This window comes from Pagrus major, chromosome 1 (assembly GCF_040436345.1).
Source record: "Pagrus major chromosome 1, Pma_NU_1.0".
Classification (NCBI taxonomy): domain Eukaryota; kingdom Metazoa; phylum Chordata; class Actinopteri; order Spariformes; family Sparidae; genus Pagrus; species Pagrus major.
This window is the reverse complement of record NC_133215.1, coordinates 27,376,237-27,391,067: the sequence shown is the minus strand read 5'-3', so window position 1 is coordinate 27,391,067 and position 14,831 is coordinate 27,376,237. Positions and strand designations below refer to the sequence as shown.

General features: G+C 41.6%; 3 protein-coding genes across 3 annotated transcripts; 1 reads left to right on the top strand and 2 right to left on the bottom strand.

The window, feature by feature from the left end:
• Positions 1-331: 331 nt before the first annotated feature.
• On the top strand, positions 332-4,159 carry mettl26 (methyltransferase like 26). The gene is made up of 6 exons (XM_073464731.1): positions 332-652; positions 907-1,069; positions 2,536-2,595; positions 2,721-2,788; positions 3,712-3,790; positions 3,877-4,159. Exons 1-6 carry the CDS (start codon positions 459-461, stop codon positions 3,931-3,933), a joined length of 621 nt encoding a protein of 206 aa, XP_073320832.1. The 5' UTR covers positions 332-458; the 3' UTR covers positions 3,934-4,159.
• Positions 4,160-5,485: 1,326 nt separating this feature from the next.
• wfikkn1 (WAP, follistatin/kazal, immunoglobulin, kunitz and netrin domain containing 1) lies at positions 5,486-7,361 on the bottom strand. The gene is made up of 2 exons (XM_073470214.1): positions 7,095-7,361; positions 5,486-7,003 (listed from the first exon to the last, which is right to left on the bottom strand). The coding sequence occupies exons 1-2, from the start codon at positions 7,359-7,361 to the stop codon at positions 5,486-5,488; spliced, it is 1,785 nt and encodes a 594-aa protein (XP_073326315.1).
• Positions 7,362-8,619: 1,258 nt separating this feature from the next.
• Positions 8,620-14,690, bottom strand: LOC141001941 (ras-related protein Rab-40C-like). The gene is made up of 6 exons (XM_073473109.1): positions 14,006-14,690; positions 13,841-13,901; positions 13,676-13,736; positions 13,513-13,590; positions 13,113-13,335; positions 8,620-11,246 (listed from the first exon to the last, which is right to left on the bottom strand). The coding sequence occupies exons 1-6, from the start codon at positions 14,157-14,159 to the stop codon at positions 10,939-10,941; spliced, it is 885 nt and encodes a 294-aa protein (XP_073329210.1). The 5' UTR covers positions 14,160-14,690; the 3' UTR covers positions 8,620-10,938.
• Between the last annotated feature and the right edge of the window lie 141 nt (positions 14,691-14,831).

The following is a 14,831-nucleotide window of genomic DNA, read 5'->3' as shown; positions in this document are numbered from 1 at the left end:
TTGTGTTTGCCAAAACATTTTGTTCACGTCTTCTGTTTCTATTTATGTCCTGTTATTCGGACCGAACTATTAAATTATTCTAGGTTGATTTATTCCTATGATTTAGACATGAGCCTGAGGAATATGTGATATTATTGTGTGAGAAGCTGTAAATCTTGTAAAACAGGATGTGTAGCTGACTGCTCTTGTCCCTTCATTAAAGGAACCCTCTATGTAGAAGATCTATTTGCAGTGTCATTCTTTTATAACGGTGCAGAGAGCCTGGCCCCGCCCACTGTTCTCATTGGTTGCCAGGTGAGTCACATGACGTAATCCGGAAGCGGACCATTTCCAGCCGAAAAACAAAATTCGTGGGTGGTGTGGAGTTATTCAATCTGGACTGACGTTACTCAGCTGTACTGGAGTGGACTCGTACACTGTACCGCATAACTCGGCAGTTCTACCCGGGGTTTGGCAAGATGCTGAGCGCCGCCGCTGCGGAGAGGAACAAGGAGCCCATCCTGGCGGTGCTCCGGGAGACTGTGAACACCGGGAGACACCTGCAGGCGCTGGAGATCTCCTCCGGCACCGGGCAGCATGTCACACACTTCGCTCAGGCCCTGCGGAATATTACCTGGCAGCCCTCAGAGTATGACCGCCAGTCTCTACTCAGGTAAATACAGGTTGTGTGTACCAGTAAGTAACAGTTCTCATCGCCGGTGTGCCTCAGAAACAGCTCATACTTCTGTATTTACGCTGTCGATTCATTACTGCGTAGTAAACTTGAGAAAAAGCAATGGCCACTCTCTCCGCTCAGGTATTACGGTAGACATTTTAATACAACTGATGCAAGACAGGTATACTGTGCTGTGTGTTTTGTTGGAGGGTCCCTGCATTAACAATAATGTCTTTTGTTCCCATTCTCAGTATAGAAGCGTACAGAGCTCACTACCAGCTGCACAATGTGATGCCTGCCATCCACCTGGATGCTTCTCTGCCCCATCAGTACTGGGGAGGGATCCAGCCAGAGAGCCTGGATCTGGTGGTCAACATTAACATGATCCACATTTCTCCGTTTGCTTGCACAGAGGTAGGACTGCTGAGTTTAGAGATGCTTTTATTCTCACAGTGTTGTCATTGGTCCGACCTAACCTGAGGATCTAAGGGGCCAAATTTGGATTACCAACTGGCAAAGTGTCTGGTTTATGTGTGACACTTCATTTGTGGTAATTTGATAATAGCACATTTTTTGAATGCTGTATGCACCAGTTAATATAAACTGAAATGTGTCAGGCCTCATCAGTACCTGCATCATTACCTAATCATCAGATGGGTCCTTATGTAACATCAGGCTTCAAGGCATTTATTTTGGTTTATATTGTTTTTACATGGTGCAATATTCTGAACAGATTTGTAATAAGTGAACTCACCACAAACTAACTACTAATGAGGGGCCCACCGCTCATTTTTGTTTTTAGCCCCCCACGTGGGTTAATTCCAGCCCTGATCAGGTTTAAATCTCTAAAAGAGGCAGCCCCCAATGCCATTAGCAAGACATTTTTTTAAGTTTGCTTTATTATTTAAAGTGTAAATCTACCAATTTTACACATTAAAGGTGCAGTATGTAAGATTTTAGTTTAAAACATTCAGAAATTAACCAAAATCATTAACAGAATGTGAAGAAATAACAGTTTTGACATTATGACAATAGAGATATCTATTGAAGTTAGCATGCTAACCAGCAAGCCCCGACCTGTCCTGTGCTGGCAGTACAAACACCAAAACTCCCTCGGTTCCCCAAGCTCCCACTCTGGACTGCTAGCTGCACGGCTTACTGAGCTAACGAGCTAACAGCAGATACAGCAGATTTTCCATATTGCACCTTTAAAATGTGTTTTACAGATCTCGAGGACAACAACTGCATATTTGAATAAAAGTAGTATCGAGCCTTTTGTGCCCCAGAGGAAGCTGGATGTCATCTGTCAAATTGTCTCCAGTGATGTCACTCAGGAGCTAAGTTGCATTGTGGGTAATGTAGGCTCCAGGTTATTAAAAAAAAAGGAAGGAGAATGCGTGGAATAAAAATGGCAATATCTCTGGTTTTGCTGAATTAACTTTAATAATTTGTTTTCAAACTGTCCATAATGAGTCCATCACTGTTATATGTGTGCCATGCTACACCATTGGACTGCTTTTCAAAACCTGGCGCCTACATTTCCCACAATGCAACTTGGCCACTGAATGATATCATTGGAGGCAATTTATTAGATAAAATGAAGCTTCCTCTGGAGCCACAAAAGGTGTTTTTTTATTTCATAATGTTAACGGTCTGGCTTTAAGTTTTGTACAGTGAGTGATCTATTGACTGGTCCTGGTGTTCAGTATATACTGCTGTGTATGCTCCCAGAGTGTATACAGTATGATATTTTTGATTCATTACCCTCTGCTCCAGCAGCCCTGTTTGACCAAGAACAAAAAGGGCTGCTGGAGTTGTGCTCACTTCTGCCACTTAACTCCCACCACTTCATTATTAAGACATCACTATGTTTCTTCTAGGGTTTATTCAGAGGGGCTGGAGCTGTGCTGAAGCCGCAAGGTCTTCTATTGACATACGGGGTGAGTAAAAAAAAACACTGTCATAAACATGCACATACCACATTAATGACATGTTGTTATCAAATATCTAAATATGCGAGTGTGACTGTATAATGCTTCATAACATCTTCTGTCGTTACCCTCAGCCCTATGCAGTCAACGGTCAGATCTCACCCCAAAGTAATATTGACTTTGACTACAGCCTACGGCAGAGGTGAAGTGTTTGGTGTTTTATGAATCCTTTTCAGTTCTATGGAGGGTTGCAAGTGCCAGACTTGAAATGAATAGACATGAAATATATGAATGTTGATTTTAGTTATCTATCAACATAAATATTGATATATAAACATTTCTATATTTATCCTTTAATTTATTCACACATTTATTTATCTAATTATGATTTTATTATTTTATATATCTTTCATTTATTCTTAGTGTAACTTGCTGCAGCGAAATAAATCCATCAAAAACCAGATCTGTTCATTCACCAAAGGCTTTAACTCGCCTCCTGACTACTGATGGATGAAACAGATTTATCTTGCTGCAGAAGGTTACACTACACTATGGATAAATGATAGTATGCTTAATTAAATTACTAATTAAATAAATAAATGAATGAATGAATAAATAGATATACAAAAGCATGAATATGGAATTAAATAAATACAAAAATAAAATGTATGTATTGAATTTGTGATTTAAGTTGTGATTTATTTATTTGTTTATGGTGGGATTCAAGCATTAAATGAAATAATTATTTATTAAATTATTAGTTTTATTACATAATAATTATATAATTTATTAAGCATTAAATTATAGATGTATTCATTTATGTAAGCAAGCTATTTTTTCATTATATAATTATGTATTTAGTTTTGGCCTTTATAACCCTCCATTCAATGTTTCAAGGCAGTTAATACTGATCTGAAAGTTTTTCAGTGGTTGCAGTCTTTTATTGTCAAAAACATGGGCAATCATGAATTTTATTTAAAAGATATTTATTCATCGTCAGATATAGTAAGAGAGAGCAGCGATGTAAACATAATCATGAAGGTTCATTTGTTTTTGTCATCCATACAATAAATAATGCTGAAGCGAATGTTGGAGACATAAACACTATATTCTTTATTCTTACAGGAATCCAGAGTGGGGACTCAGGGATATCTCCCTCCTCAGTTCTATAGCACAAAGAAATGGTTTATTCCTGGAGAAGATAGTAAGTGAACAGCTCATTTAACACAACTTTTAAAAAGATTAAAAATCTCTTGACTTATGTGTGATTTCAAATGTTTTCTTTGCTAGATGGACATGCCAGCAAACAACAAGTGTCTCCTGTTCAGGAAGGAGAGTTTGGTGTAAAGTATCCTGTTGCTCCGGAGCAGGATGGTCGACAAGCCTTAACTTACACTTGAAGCTCAGATACGTTGCCAAATTTTCCAGAACTGTTTAAGAATCTTTTCCCCATATTGTAACACACAATGACATAGATGAAATTTTATTGATCATAACTGAATTAATGTCATCTATTATATACTGTATTCTTCTTTATTGCACACTTGAGTAAAATTAAAAAGGCTCACTTACATGTTGTCTTCGTACTATGTTTACCTTGATACAGCCACCTACTCTTTTAATTAATTTATTCAGTTTGCAGAGTTGTTAATACTAAGTTAGCAGAAGTGCTTTGCAGTGGGAGACGTGCTGTACATTAGATCTTGAAATCAGATATAACAACTAAAGGAAGCCTATAAAAAAAAACTCCTATAACTACTGTCAGGAATATGATACAAAATAAACATACTAAAATAAAACAGAAAAAACACAATATAGAGGCTATATACTGCAGGTATAGGTAAAGATATCTTTAGCATCACAAACTAGGAATTTTTAAGTTGATAAGCGTGTGTCTGCTACCCTGGCTACTGTTTTTCAGAATACAAGCTTACAGAGGACGTTTCAAAAGAAAGAATATCTGTATTTAAACTAATTTTAAAGGAGCATCAGAACTGATGTCAAAGGAAAAGTTCACCCAAAAATGAAAGCTCAGTCATTATCTGTTCAACCCTGATGCTGATGGATAGTGGGGTAAAGTTTCGTAGTCCATAAACATTTCTGGAGCTTTACAGCAAAACGGCCTTCTCTTAAACAACTGAAGTAGATGGGGTCTTGTTTTAAAACATTAAAAAACAACTGAAAAAAAAACTAAAATGGCTCCATACACCTCCTCCGTTGTAATCCAAGTGTCTGGAGAGCCCTGAGATCCCAAATGGATTTGAAAAGACCTTATTTACACTCTTTTTAAGACAAAATCTTCACTGTAGCTGCTAAGTTAAAAGTGTTAGCGATCATCTGGTTTGAAGTAGATACACATACGCCTATGTCAAGGGTGTAAATAATGTCTTCAAATCAATTTGGGATCTCAGGGCTTCTGGAGACTTGGATTATACCGAACGAGCTGTATGGAGCAATTTTATGTTTGTTTTTTTTTTAGTTTTTTTTAACATTGTAAACAAGTCCCCATCTACTTCAGCTGTCTAGGAGAGTGCTGCGACACTGTTTTGCTGTGAATTTTCCAGAAATGTTTTGTCGACTACTAAACTTTACCCTCCTTTCCATCTGCATGTGGATATCTTTATAACTGAATTTCTATTTTTGGGTGAACTTATCCTTTAATATACTCAACACACCTGGAATGTAGGATAACCTTTGTTGCAATGAACATATATTGTACATACAAATTAACTCTCATAACTTTATGAACATAAGGTATTTAACACACGTTTTGTCTGTCGATTTAAAGAGTTATTAAATATCCGCTTTTCTTGCTGCAGTTCTGATGCGTGTCTTCAGTGCTAAAGGTAAAGGTGACCACAGACCATCTGTGGTCGACCAAGTCTGAGTCCTTGGGCTTTTACGATTCCTTGCAGGACTTCTTATTCACAACATCACGTAGCTTCTTGAGTCTGCGTTCAGTTATGGCTCTGACATAGCTGTCCGATTGGATGATGGCCATGCCGTCCTGCACCACACCCATCACTAGTAAAGGGTTTTCCTCCATGGTGATGTTGGGACAGGGACAGCTCCAGTCTATCTTGGCGATAGTCACCTCTAGGTGTTTGGTATTAAAGAAAATCAAGCCCATCTTTTCATCTCTTAGGACCTCCTCCAAGCTAAAACGGGCTAACCCAGAGTCCAGATCCTCCACCAGCTCTGTCAGCCGCCCCACAATAGCAAAGTCACTCCGGCATAAGCTGGGCACCATTTTCCCCTTCACCCGACAGGTCTTACAAGGTTTTCTTTTGGGTTGTGGGCAGTTCGCCTCACACTCCTTCTTGGTGTGGAAGCTGTTGGCGTTCCCATGGCAGCCACCATAGGCAAAGGCTTGGCACTGCTTCATGATGGAATTCCAGGCCCAACGTGGCTCCCAAATTTTGCAGGGGCCCTGGACAGCCGGCAGAGCACAGACGCCCATCCCCTCTCTCTGACAGGAGGCCTTGCACTCCTCATAAGTCTCAAATCGATTGCGGCTGTCGTCACATCCACCGTTGCTGAAGGCCATGCAGGAGCCCAGCTTGCTGTCGTAATACCAGTCCACGTGGCGCTCACCACTGCACACTCTCTGGTCCACTTCAGCCAGGCAGTCTGCTGGTGAGAATGGCCGCCCCATGGGCATCTCAGGATCGTCAGAGAAGTCATCATCAGCCCGGCGGATGACTGACAGAGGGTAGTCCGCATGAAGAACTCCAACTGAATTCTGTGCAATGCAGGTGTAGATACCTGTATCCCACACCTGGGCGTTGTAAATGACAAGCTGACCGATGTTGGTTATAACCACGTTGCCGTACATCTGGTCTGGCCTCATGACCAGGCGTTCCCGCCGCTCACTCTGTTTCTCCCATGTCACATCAGGTCTGGGGACTCCAATAACGTCACAGTGGAAGTTAATGGTGCCTCCCACATATATCGACTGGTGGCGAGGGTTGGAGTACAGTGTGGGGGGCATGGGGTCCTCCTGGGAGGAAGTGGGGGTAGGGTTGGCTGTAGTGTCCTGAGGCAGCGGGCTGGTGTGGGGCCCGGCCAGGTAGAAGCGGCAGGTGACCACAGTCAGCGTCACCCCTCGGATGCAGGCTTCTCCGTCCATGTAGCAGCGGTTGAAGTAGGTGAGGCCATCTGAGGCACAGGTGAAGTTAGGCTCTTTCTCACACCGGTCCTGGCACTTGCAGATGGGCTGTCCGTCCCAGATGTCACAGATCGCCCCCTGTTGGCTGCAGATAAAGCCCTCACAGGTAGGGATGGAGGCAGGGGCATCACCTTCTTTTCCTCCACCCTGCCCATGTGGCTGGGCAGGAGTGCCATCAGAGAAACGTGCAGCCACACAGCTGTTGAGGCCACACACGTTGGTGCAGCATTTCTCAAAGTCAGCACAGTCCTGCACAGACACAACACAGACAGATCATTGATAATGAAGATGTAAACGAGGAAAACACAAAATGAACATAAGATAACATAAATAACTCCACCTCATCGACGTTGCATTCCCTCTCGCAGGTGCTTTGCGCATCAACCCACAGATTGGAATTCAGCTTGTTGGGACAAAATCCTTCGTGTTTGACTTTGGGTCCTGCCACGCTCGCACACAAAGAAAGTTCTGGTACTTCGCAAACCAAGAGCACCAACAAATACGCACGCATCCATCCTAATAGTGGCTTATTTGAGCTCGGTGCATTGTGCCAACTTTGATCCTTTATGCATCTATTCTCCAAAAGTTGTAGACAGATTTTATACATTATTGCTCTGTTGCACCGAGTAAATCCATTCCTCCTTTAGGTCTTCAAATTCGGAATAAGTCTACTGTCGATTTTTTTAAAGGTGGTCTCCGGTTTTGTGCGCAAACATTGTGGAAGTCGGTTTGCCGTGCGCAAAAAGAAGAGTTGCAGCAATCCTAAAGATCAAGGCGAGCTCCCAAACGCTGAAATTACGCAAAATATATCCCAGAAGCTCGTTCAAAAATGCATGAAATATCCGCCTTGATAATCCAAATAAACTTGAAACAAAGGGCAAACTCATTCAGGTCCCCGAACAGCGAAATAGGCGAACGAAGCTGCACAATGAGGGAGAAAGACGCAACATCAGCCTTTCAGAGTGTGAATGGAGGTGGAAAGGGCAGCCCCTCTGACCGCCCCCATGGTCGTCCAGTGTCTGAAACTCTTATGAAGCAGCACCATGCGCTAAGCAACTGGACAAACATTGTAAAAACATCAAAGAAACGGTGGGGCCTTGGTGGCAAGCTGTCCCAACAACCGTGCGCACGGAGCCACACATTCCGGTGAGAAATCCAGCGTTAAATGAGTCCAGACAGAATTTATAGAGGTGTCATTCATAAATAAGGTAATGAGCTGTTTTCTCGTCGCTGAGAAGTTGTTTGCTGTTAGTTAGACTGTCATCATGCGCCACAGTGGAGTGCTTCCAGAAGTTTTACGCAACACAGACAAGAGTTTGGAGTTTTCTTGCGCAGATCATGGAGCAAACTGTTAAGAGTCTCCTGGAGAGCGAGGCGGAAAGCGTGAAACCCAAACACGGGGCGTGTCGCGTCACGTCTTGCAAAACATGTTGTTTACGTCCTGCTTGTCTAGACGTCGGTCAATTTAGCGCCGTCCCTCATTCACACGGAGCTCAGAGATGCCACGGTCAGGTGGGAAGGCGTAAAGCGCCGCGTTTTCAATAGCGTGCGTCTTCATCTTTGTCCCGGCGCGGCTCCGAGGCGATGAGAAGCAGCACCCCTCATCTTTTCATGGGAGGTGACCCTGCAACCTTTGGCTGACTTTTGACCGCGCTGCATTCATGCGCCGCGGAGATGTGCCCGGTTATCCAAAAACTGGCCAATACCGAGAGAGGAGCTAATCAATTCAGCAGCACCCTCCCCCCACCCGGTTTTATTGCACTCAGGCACCGGCGGCTCCGGACTGGACAAAGGCTACAGAAAATATTCCCACACTGACCTTGATACATGTTTGAATTAAAAAAAAAAATCATTGCAAAGCAGCCTTGTAGTTTTACCCTTTATTTTGATGGGTGACTGTTTTTAATGGAGACAAATTAGAATTAATCCCACATCCAAACCTTTTAGACACACAGCTCCGATAGCAACAATCAGTATCAAATGAGTGCTTCTTTAAATGTTCACTCCACAGTTCTGTTGTACTGATCTCACCAGTATGTTTATGCCCTGGGTGACACACAGCCACTGGGGATGTTCAAGGTGCACCATGTGGTTTTCAAGAAATTTCATTCAAAAGAGAAAGATCTGTTTGACTTAATAAACAAATTCACTTAGTTTTCATAACTGCCTCAAAGGACAACACAACTTCATTCTGGTTTACTTTGTTAATATGTGGCGGACCCTGCCACCTTTCTAGCTTCAGACAGTGTTCTGGGACCTTATTTTCGTCAGAGAACAGCTTGTTTAGTCAGTTATGGAAAAGATAAATATTTCTGAGGTTGTATTATTACCTCATTAATATTGTAAATATTAAAATTATGAGTTTGAATTTCTTCTCCAAAACGACATAGTGCCCCTTTAAAGTGGAAAAACAGTACATGTTCATCAGAGGTGGAAAGAAAACTGAGAATTTATATCAAAACAAATGTATTTGTGTAGATTATTCAATCATTAAAAAACCCATATCGTGAGTTAGCTTTGCTTAAAAAAACAAGACTTTCTGTGTCCTTTCTGAAGTCTCCACGGTCATCTGACACCTTTGCAGTGTCCAGAATAACCCTTCTATTGTACACACATTCTTAAGAAAGTTGATTTAACTTAAGCAGCAAAAGTACAAATACTCAGACAAGAAGCAACCCACAATAAAAATATTACAGTAGCAGATATGACTTTCCACCTCTGATTCTTACAGACCCACATATTACCACCACATGGCCACAGGAAGGTAGCAGATGAATATTGTTTTACATTCATAAGTACATAGCATATACTTAAACATATCCAAAAAGCATTCAAATTAAAATATTCCTCTCAACAATGTCCACTGAGATTACAAATTCCTGTTAAGAACAGAGACTCTATTGCAGCACATTCTGAAGGCGGACCGCCATGTTTGTACAAGGTTTCCTCACCAGCACTATCTCTGAATTGCACCAAGAGTTAATAGCTTTAAATTGATCACGCTGTTGTTGACGGTTTAAATCAGTTAAAGCCACGATTCAACTGATATTAGATTAGAGGTAAAGGAAGGGAAAAAAATGGGCCGAGGAAGTCAACAGATGTCCAAGCCGATGACTGATGATGGAGGGGGAATTCATTTGGGATGGAATTTAGGGGCACCGCAGGAAGTCTTCACAACGAGACGACTTGGCTGGTCAGTTTCACAGATTAAGTGCTAGACCGACATGGTTTTTCAATGGATAACTCTTGTGACTTTTCCTCGAGTCAATTACTAGTGTGTCTGTAGGGCTGCAACTAATGATTGTTTTCATTTTTAATCATTTTCACGATTAATCGTTTAGTCTAAAAAAAATGTCAAAAGATTGTTTAAAAAAAAAAGATGCTCATGAAAATTTCTCAAAGTGACATCTTCAAATTGTTTTCTTTTGTCCAACTAACCTGAAGACTCTTCATTTACTCTCATAAATGACAAAGAAACGCAGCAAATCCTCACGTTTAAGACACTGCAACCAGCAAAAACTAGCTGACGAATCTTTGCAGCTCCATCCGTCTGGTAAACTAGCCCCACTCTTCTCATGACATTCAATTCAAGCCGGTCTTATTGAAAACATAACTAATCTTGAGTTTTTAATAAGCCGCTCAGCACCCAATGGGAATTTTTCTACGGCAGACGAGGGACAAAAGACACACAAATAAGCACAAACATTCAAGACAAAACAAGCAGAAGAAGCACCTCTCCAGGATCAATCAGCAAACACAGACAAAACAACTAGCACATACAGAATATTTACAACTTCAAGTCCAACTTTAAATACAATAAACAATCCTTTTCCACATAAAAGATAGATAATGTCCCTCCACTCATTTGTAGTGTTAACAGGCGAGTGATAATCCTTGATTCACATCTGTTGGTTCCAGGAAAATCTTGTTCCACTTGATCACAGCGAGCCTCTGTAGCAAAGAGAACGGGTACACGGATATCCACAAGATGGCACCAGCAAGCGCAAAGAGAACAGAAACCAAACCAAACCATTCAAGACGGTTCCCAAAGGTCAATGTAAGTTCACTGCTGTATCCGTTACTGGTAGCTCTCCTTGTTCTTCTGTGCCCCACGTGACCTCTTGGGAGCAACAACAACTTTAACACTGTGGCCCTTTGGAGGCAGCCAGTAGTCCGCTCCTTCACTATGAAATCTTACAGTTCCCCTTAGAGGACACCGACGAGTTCTTTGGAGGGCTCTGCGGAGGCCTGAAGGACTTCGAGCGCTTGAGGCTGTTGGCCTTGCTGCCGCCGCTGCCGCTGCCTCCGCCTGAAGCTGTGCTGTTGGCCAGTGAGTATGAGCGTCCGTGCATCATGACTGCGTTCATGCCGTTGGCCATAGAGAAAGACTTGAGGTGGGACTTGATGGCCACGGGGAGGGGCAGCTTGTCGATGAGGTGCACCGGTGTGCAGGAGACAATCGATCGGCAGCACAGATCTTGGAGGCTGAAGACTGCGGGACAAGAAAAGGGAACAAGGATGTTAAGACAGGATGTCATGTCAGAATTTTAGTTTAAAACATTCAAAAATTTACTAAAATGATCAACAAAATGTGATGAAATAACAGTTTTAACTTATGTCAAAGACTGCTATGTATTATGATTCAGAGAAATCTACTGGAGTTAGCATGCCTTTCCCCCAGTGTTCTAAAGCTCCTGTGCTTGTAGTGTAAACACCAACATTCACATGGTCGTCTAGCACGCTACATGGCTAATTAAGCTAACAAGCTAACAATAGCTATAATCATAGATGTAAAATGAGAATACAGTTAGCAGCCCTTAGCAGTTACTCTGGTGATATGCTGCCCCTATTTGTTGGGAGTATGAATTCAACAGGTGACAAATTATTACATACTCCACCTTTAAATATATAAAGTAAAACTATAGTCGGACCTATCTTAGGTTTCTGCTGGGCTTATTTTATGTACAGTGGACTAATAGCTGGTTTCAAGTAAACTCAAGCTGTTATTTTGTTAAGTCTGTGGCCCAACAGGTAGATCAGGTCTCCAACCTAACATTAGTAAAAGTGTTGTCATTATGAAAGCATCAAACATGCATTTTAGATGAATTAGATGTATACACTTTGAAATAACATCGTGAAAAAAGACATTTAAATTGTATTTATAGGTCCTCTTTGTAAGAAAACTTGATTTTTGAGTCTCATTCCTTCTTCGTCAAACATTGACTCATTGGGAAGGCGGCCAGCCCAACCTGCAATCCCACCGTGTCAGTATTTGACAAGTTGGAAATGAGACTGAAAAATGTATTTTTCTTCCAAATAGCACCTTTAAGCTGGTGATTGGTTCTATTTAAGCTTTATAACGAAAACTTGATTTCCTCATCTATTATTCTGTCCCTTCTCAAGCTCTCCAACAACAAAGTTGAAAATATCTTTAATTTACACACCTGCCTTATATCCTTGACAGATCAAAAAGAAAAATGTATAGATTTTAAATTTAAATTAAATTTAAATATAGATTTTAGCAACATGGTAGTTCTAGTATGTTATCTGTTCTATTTTTGCTTTATTCATATGTTGCTATTTTGGCAAGGATTTTGTGGATTCTCAAACTTGGCAAGTATGTTGAAATGTTAACCAAACAATAGATATACACATTTAATTACACTTAAAAGCAGTGTGTCCTTCCAATAACAATGTCCAGGTTACTCTAGATAATTCACAGAGATTGCATGAATGATTCTCACAACTACTTTTTACAAGTTCTAGTAATACTAGTGGAAGAGAATGGTGGGTTACACAGAGTATTTAGTACTTGATCTCAATGCTGGTGAGACTCTCAACGGTGTTTCAGGAAAATGTTTTGAAGAGTACAAATTCAATCTCATTTGTGTCCACTGCATCTGCGTGGCGAAATCTTGACAAATAAAACTAGAGCTGCAGCGATAAGTCAATTCATTTTTAGTCAACTGAGAGAAAATTAACTTCCAACTTTTCCAACATTTTTTAGATTAAACTATTAACCGCGAAAATATTCAATAATGAAAATAATCGTTAATTGCAGCAATCCAGACAGACTAGTACTAGACGCAAGAAAAACTCATAAGAGTTATCCATTGAAAAACCTTTATATATTAACCTTATAAAAGACTAAATGATTAATCAATTTAACTTGAAATTAATCGACAGATTAATCAATAATGAAAATAATCTATAGTTGCAGCCCTAAAAAAACCTAAATATTGTGCAACTTTCTGCCAAAATGCTTTGTCATGAGGACTGACCCTTTTTCTACAATAGAAAAAAAACATTCACTCCTGCTCTGACAGAATCAATATGCAGGAATGGATAACAAGCTCACCTCTGTTGGGCCTCCAGAACTTCTCCATCCCATGCCTCATCAGCACAATGCGTGAAAGTTCGGTGAAGGATTCGATGACGTTGAAGTTGCACAGCGGGCTGACCTCAAAGAAAGTCATGCTGTTCTTTTCCGCATAAGCCCTCGCCTGCTCCGTGGGCACCTGCCGCTTGAAAGCCAGGTGAAGCCGGTTGCCCACCAGAATCCTGGGTACACCTGGGGCATGCTGATGGAAACAAACCATATTGTTGATTTCTAAAAGCTGTTCTGCATCTCTTGTTCTAAGTTGTACCGACTAACAGACAATGGCCTTTCTCAGTGGTGGAAGGGGACACAGGATACATCCCCTTCCATGCATTTCCTGTATTTCTTTGCAAACCAGAAATGGGTTAAACAGGATTACCTCGTCGATTTCCCGGATCCAGCGGTCGATGCCATCAAACGACCAGCCGTTCGTGATGTCATACACTAGCAGGATGCCCTGTGGAATGAAAACCAGACATGTTGACATGTAAACGCAGCAGCACAAAAATGAAGGAGTTCAGAAATGCTCTTCAAGGCCTCACCTGTGCTCCACGAGAGTAAGACCTGAAGATGGTGCAGAATCTGCCTTGCCCTGATGTGTCCCTGTTGAAGACATACACGTAAGCACGTAGGTCGCCCAGCATGCTGTGGGTGTGATCATGACCACAGCCACAACTAACATGATAATCATTGCCAAAAACACTTACCATAATTCTAATTTCACTCTTCTCCCATCCAGCAGAATTGTGGTGGTCTTGTAATCAATCCCTGAGATCACACACACACAATACACACAAAGTTACTTAATGTTTGTCATTCTAGGGTTTTAAATTAATTACGATATCTGAACGAAAGCAGAGATAGATACTCACCACTGCTGTAGGCATATGGAGATTCTACTGATCCGTCCTGCAAACTTTCCAAGATTTCTCCCTTTCCGACATCACTGTCTCCCACCAAAAGAAATTTTAAGAGATAATCGTAACTCTTGACAGGACTACTCTGGGTCCCCATCATCCCACGCATTGGATCCGGTTCACAGAGAGCTTTCTAAGCTCGCCAGACGTCCACAACTCGGGGCAAGGGACAAACCAGACGGTCCCCAGGAGTGGTAGCTGAAGGTAGGCGACGTTAACTAACGCAGCTAGCTGGTGCACTGCCCACGATTTACATCAACTCTGTCCTCCGTCACGTCTAACACCTAAAATAATTTCCTGTATCGAGTGGACTACGTCGAACAGATCCTTCTAGTAAACGTTTGCACTGGCAGCTTGCTCCAGACGCCGTCGATGTAACGTTATTGTTCACATTAATAATCAAAACAACCTTAACTAGTTAGCTGTTAGCTTGTTAGCTAGCTAGCTACCACAAACGATAACGCATTCTAGCACAGACGGATGATACACGGCAGGAAAAAGGCCGTTTAGTCCAACATGAAACGATACTCTACCGAGTCCAGTACGATTGTTGCACTTTGTTTAGACAAAATAAAACCAACGAGGGATATTCAGCTTCCGAGCACAACGTCTAGCCAAGTGGACTGTGTTGGCACTTCCTGGTCTTGACATCATTGGCTGCGTCACATCCGGGTATGATTTAAAAAAATAAAAGAAACGCATAATATTGTCTTGCAAAGTATTGTTCATTTACTTATTTCACTTTAAATATCTATCGGCCCAGGTGTCCAAAATCCAAATG

Bases quoted from the DNA above. Each gene is read 5' to 3' on its own strand.
- mettl26 (XM_073464731.1), top strand. From the start codon at position 459: ATGCTGAGCGCCGCCGCTGCGGAGAGGAACAAGGAGCCCATCCTGGCG. The intron at 653-906 runs GTAAATACAGGT...TCCCATTCTCAG, and splicing joins GACCGCCAGTCTCTACTCAG to TATAGAAGCGTACAGAGCTC. The intron at 1,070-2,535 runs GTAGGACTGCTG...TGTTTCTTCTAG, and splicing joins CTCCGTTTGCTTGCACAGAG to GGTTTATTCAGAGGGGCTGG.
- wfikkn1 (XM_073470214.1), bottom strand. From the start codon at position 7,361: ATGTATAAAATCTGTCTACAACTTTTGGAGAATAGATGCATAAAGGAT. The intron at 7,004-7,094 runs GTGGAGTTATTT...GTGTCTGTGCAG, and splicing joins GGGAATGCAACGTCGATGAG to GACTGTGCTGACTTTGAGAA.
- LOC141001941 (XM_073473109.1), bottom strand. From the start codon at position 14,159: ATGCGTGGGATGATGGGGACCCAGAGTAGTCCTGTCAAGAGTTACGAT. The intron at 13,737-13,840 runs GTAAGTGTTTTT...TGTCTTCAACAG, and splicing joins AGAGTGAAATTAGAATTATG to GGACACATCAGGGCAAGGCA. The intron at 13,591-13,675 runs GTGAGGCCTTGA...TTCATTCCACAG, and splicing joins CTTACTCTCGTGGAGCACAG to GGCATCCTGCTAGTGTATGA.